We start from the raw sequence: 5,174 nt of genomic DNA, 5'->3' as shown, positions 1-5,174 counted from the left end.
TCTGCGGACCCAAGAGGGCCAGTAGATCTATAGAAGCATATTTTTAAGTTTTAATTTCAATGGTAATTTCAACTATTAAAAGTTCAGTGACAATAAAAAGATCACTAGATATCCTACCTCGGTTAAGTAACAAAATGGAAGTTGCAATATGTTCATTCCACTGGCAGCACGTAACAACTGACAACCTAAAGTGAAAGTATTAAGTAGTGTTCAGACCAGTCCAGAAGCATTCTCAGGAGTCCTTAGGTTTTCATAGTTGAGAAATATTGCTCTTAACTTTTGTAAGTAGGCTTTTAGCTAGAAATGAAACTCAAAACCCTGTGAAAAGTCTAACTTCTATAACATATCTAACTTTAATTACTTTATTATTAACCCCCTTTAAAAAAAAAACCCCAGGACCTCTTTATAAAAAAGTATCAAATTTATTTCAGTATCTAGTTTCATTTTTAAATTAAAGCTGGTGGACAATTTTTTATAATTTAAAATTCATTATCAGAGGTGAGGAAAATATTAATAAGCCATTATATACTGACAGCGAATAAAATTATTAGACACGCATTTATAAAAACCATGTTTAATAGTAAAAAGTTCCAGTTATACTACTTAGCTGAAGGAAATATCCTTTAGCTCTTTATTTCTAATTTTAACACATTCTCATTTTGACACAATTTGCCTTTTTCACCCAATTACTAGTATGATGAACGAAATTTTTCCAAATGTTAAACATTTACCACTTATGCAATAAGACTTAACTATTACTTTTTAAGAATTCCTTATGAGAAGTCTGAAATTTTAATTGTCACCATGAACGTGCTTGATCATAGAATATCATTATTAGATAAATTAAAATGAAGACTGGAATAAAAACACAAAAGTGGCATCTATATAATGAACAAATTATGTGGTAAGACATTTTAACTACTTTACATTTCTACATAGCACAATAAAGAATAAACTTGTTCCAAGGAAACACAAAGTTTGGCATTTTTACTGCAAGCTTTAAATCATAGTGTTATTCTACTCAATAAGTAGAAAATGGCAGGTTTACAAATACAAAAACTGTTCTATCTGGTAGGTGGTATTCTACATAGCCAACAGGAGAATTCTTTATAAAATGAGATTTTAAAAAAGGCAGAATGTCTAATAATTATCTCAAAGGCTAATGAGAAAAATGCAAAACATGGTCATTGGTTAGTATGTGGCTTTGAGAAAGCCAGAAATTATTCTATTCCAAGAAAGAAGCAATAATAATAAAAGATGTAAATAATATATTATATGCCTTTTTAAGCCAAAGCACACTTTCACCTGAGGACAGTTTTGATTTTTACATTCTCAATTTCCCTTTGTCCTGAACAGGACCCCATTCTAAGCCATTATTTGAATAGAGTTCATAATGTATAGTCATTTTTCTCCACAGGCTGTTTTCATTTCAGAACATAAGCTGCAAAGTGGCAAATGACTAAGTCAATTATAAAGAATTTATAGCATAATAAATGCCAGTTTACAGTAACTGTCAACAGACTTCTACACCAAAATCTAAAAGTTGCTGCAGTAGAGGTCACAACTAACATGATTCTTACAGGTGCTCCAACTTTGTTTACAACAAATTACTGCCATAAAAACCAGAAAAGAAACCTTAGTGGGTCCTTTCAACACTGCATTAATTTTCCAAAATTATGTTCTTCTGGTTCTATAGCCTGTTTGTTCATTCCTTCAATCCTTTTTTAGTCGTTTAGCTTTTGCAATATTTTCTTGACGTTTTTGTTTCTTCTTTTGCTCCTTTTCCCTGGCCTCAATCATCTTGGCCAATTTCCAGGACAGTACTGCACTTGCTAGAAACAATGGAGTAAGGGCCAGGATAACTGTTGTAAGGAAGCCATATGGGTCCTTTGCAGCCCATTCCACAACATACTCAGCCCAAGCCTTTATATCAAACATCTCTGTAGCCGTCTTTGGAAAAGAGAAGAGAGGGGCAACAAGAGAAAAGACTTCGTGATTAATCAAATTTTGAAAGAGTTACATCATACAATTAGTTAACTCAGAATTCTGTTATCATTGATTAGCTATTAGTACTATTTTAATATGGACTGTTACCTCCAGTTAAGAATAAACAAACTAGGGTAACACTTAAAAGATTTAAGGTATAGAAGATAAAAGTAAAAACCATCTGGAATCTGTCATAGGAACTATGCACTCTTTGTAGTCAAGACAAATTTTATTTAGCACAGACTTTTGAAAGAATCTTGTCTTAAGCACTCATTCCAAGAAACAGCAGAATCCTGTTATTTTTTTGACACAGCCTGAGTGTTAAGTACTAATTAACAAAAGTATGATTCATCAAATTTGGTGTTTGAAAAGGACAAGGCACAGAGTACGTGAAATGCTTGGGGAAAGGAAGGTAATGGAGGGCTGTTTCCAAGAATGAAAAGGACAGGGTATGGAAAGCGTGGAAATATCCACATTCATATACAGAGATACAAGCAAAAAATGACATGCTATTTTATGCCCTCTTTCGGCTCTGGAGACTCCTCCTTGAGGACACAATTTAATAAATGACAAAATTACCCATAACAGGTGCCATGCATTTTGTTCCACTGGGTTGGTATGGGAGGGTAATCTGGTAAATAAGGACGGTATGGATCTGAGTGACATATTCTATTTTACCTCAGAGGCTTTTCAACCTTCCGTTTTGTGTCGACCTCTATTCAAAGGTGAAAATTAAGAATACTTGGGTAGGAATGGGTGTATATACAACAACAATTTCAGCTGGGATTTAAAGTCATCTACCTTATGCTTGAGTACTTCTTTCCAACTTTGTCCTGGGATTATTAATGGGCCAATTACAATTTCAGATGACCCTTGCTTGTTTGTCTTCTTCTTTATTAGCTCTACCATACACTCGTGAGAGGTTTAAATTTTACATACTGGGTGGGTTGAAAAGAACAGATAAAAGAAAAAAAGTTTAAGTCACAATTTTCAGGATAACTTTAAAACACTTTCAAATGGACAATTTCAAAATTGTCTACTTGCAACCTATAAATGATGTGTAAAAATGCCTGGCACATTACGGACATTTAATACCTATTTCTTCCTAATTTGAAGAAAATCATTACTACAATTGCAAAGACCCTCTAAGAAAATCCTATGGAGTAATCACAAATATTTTACTAAGTTACTTCAAAAATAAAATTATGAAGCTCACGGACATATAAAAAGACAAATTAATTCACTGATAAGTTACAGCACATCCATTCCTAGGTTTTGAAATTTTTATACTAAAAAAGTCGTAAACTTGTAAGGTTAGGTACATAATTAAAAATTCTACATCTCACTTTATTCTTTAAAGGTTTTTTTGGTCTCCCTATTATACAATTCGTGTTCTTTACAGAAAAACGAAACAAAATATAGATCAGCCACAATCCCATTACCTCAATTAAACTACCACTGGCTTTAATATCCTTCCACCGGTCTCTTCCTATTTTCAACAGAAAACACTAAAGTGCTGCTAGTATATTGTTAAACAGTCCAGCCTCCGCCCCCTGCCCTTGAATTCTTAGGCCCACACAGAGATCCCATCTGTTCCTTCAAGCTTCTCCAGCACGGTAATGAATTAACTAAGGCAATATGCAAAAAAGACTAACGCGGAAGTGAAGGACCTGGTTTGTGGCTAAGTTTTAGCCGTTAACACAAAAAAGTTATCGTCCAAAGGCCACAAAGCTCCCGTGCACTTCAATTTCGGACCCAAACGCACGTGTCTCCACACTTGGAGGAATCAGTATCACTCTTCTCTCCGTAAAGGGTCGACCGGGCTTGATCTCCAAACCAGACCTGCCCGGCGCCTGAAGCTGCAGCGGATGGTACTTCACTGTGATCCGCACGTCCCGGCCATCCCTGCTTCGCCCTTGCTCATGCCTGCTTTACTATCCCATCTGACCGCCCGCCCAGGGGCCACATTGAAGAACCCCTCGGCCTCAGCCGGCAAGAGCCCGACGTGGGGGGCTCGGAAAGCGGGTGGTTTCCCGGAATCCGGACTTGGTCCCGCCACAGCCCAGTCCGCCGGCGCCGTGGCCACCTCCTCCGGGAACGCGGGCAAAAGGGTCACCAGCAGCCCACCACGGCCGGGCCCCGGAGTTCAGACCCCTACCCTCAACTCACCTCCAGGCCGGAAGCAGGAAGGCGGAAGCCGCGGCTTTCCCGTCCCGCCCACAGGCCGGCCTCAGCCCCGAGTGGGCCTGAGGAAGTCGAGGGGCCAGTTTCCGGCTGCGCCATTGCTGTGTGGGTCCTAAGACCTGAGCTTCGAGGACTCGCGGGGGCGGGGAGGACGGGGGAGGGGGGCGGGGAGGACGGGGGAGGGGGGCGGGGAGGAGGGGGGAGGGCGGCGCCCGGGTACCCGGGGAGCTGCAGGTAAGGACGCGCCGGGCGTGTGGCGGCGCCCCGGCTGGCCTCTGGCCGGGAGCCCGAGACCGTCGCCTGCTGCCGGGACGAAGGGGCCAGCGAAGGAGGCGTGGGTGGACTCAGTCTCCAGGAGGCGGTCCGGAACCCTGCCGGCCCTCTGCCCCAGATGTCAGCCAGGAGACAGCTCCCTGCCCTGCTGGAACCAGACCGTTGATGGCGGGCGGTGATGTATGTAGCCCCTGGAAACAGACTAAAGAGCGGCGGCAAGAAAGGATTTGGTCTCCGCAAACCGCCAGAAGTCAAGGTGAGGGTCCCACAGAGACTGTTGAAGGATTCTGGCGAGTTCCTCCTCCCGGTTCACACTCCACCCCTTGCCCCTCTCATCTTCTGGTTGGACAATAGTTAAAGCCTCACGTACTGCCGACAATGAAGCAGCTGGACCATGGTGGCTCCACCGAACCTTATTACTAAGGAAAAATGCAACCGTTCTGTGTGAAGAGGGGAACCTAACTCATTTTATACACACACACACACACACACACACTCATTTTATACACACACACACACACACACACACACACACACGAAATGAACCGTACTTGCCTAAAGTAAACTCGGTAAATAAACGGCATAGAATTCCCACAGAGCTACTTGTTCTTTCAATACACAAAGGGATGTAAAAGTCAACAAGCAGAAAGAGTGAGCTTAATATTGTCTTCTAATCTACAGGAACTGAGAGATTAACTCTGGTTTGGTTGGTGACCAAATTTTATGATTGC

At 41.1% G+C, this 5,174-nt stretch overlaps 1 protein-coding gene across 5 annotated transcripts; it reads right to left on the bottom strand.

The window, feature by feature from the left end:
* Window positions 1-397: 397 nt before the first annotated feature.
* Window positions 398-4,306, bottom strand: SMIM15 (small integral membrane protein 15). 5 transcript variants are annotated; one of them, XM_045999110.1, is made up of 3 exons: window positions 4,156-4,306; window positions 2,788-2,924; window positions 398-1,950 (listed from the first exon to the last, which is right to left on the bottom strand). In XM_045999110.1, exons 2-3 carry the CDS (start codon window positions 2,893-2,895, stop codon window positions 1,714-1,716), a joined length of 345 nt encoding a protein of 114 aa, XP_045855066.1. In that variant the 5' UTR covers window positions 2,896-2,924; window positions 4,156-4,306; the 3' UTR covers window positions 398-1,713. The 5 variants fall into 5 exon arrangements, with proteins under 5 accessions (XP_045855066.1, XP_045855065.1, XP_045855067.1 ...); XM_045999109.1 differs by lacking the exon at window positions 4,156-4,306 and adding an exon at window positions 3,642-4,149; XM_045999111.1 differs by lacking the exon at window positions 4,156-4,306 and adding an exon at window positions 3,657-4,149.
* Window positions 4,307-5,174: the final 868 nt, after the last annotated feature.

Source organism: Meles meles, chromosome 3, assembly GCF_922984935.1.
Source record: "Meles meles chromosome 3, mMelMel3.1 paternal haplotype, whole genome shotgun sequence".
Classification (NCBI taxonomy): domain Eukaryota; kingdom Metazoa; phylum Chordata; class Mammalia; order Carnivora; family Mustelidae; genus Meles; species Meles meles.
The sequence above is the reverse complement of the archived record's forward strand: the minus strand, read 5'-3'. Positions and strand labels throughout refer to the sequence as shown.

Coding starts and splice junctions, on each gene's coding strand:
- SMIM15 (XM_045999110.1), bottom strand. CDS start 2,895: ATGGTAGAGCTAATAAAGAAGAAGACAAACAAGCAAGGGTCATCTGAA. Junction 1,951..2,787: donor AAGAAGTACTCAAGCATAAG/GTAGATGACTTT, acceptor TCTTTTCCAAAG/ACGGCTACAGAGATGTTTGA.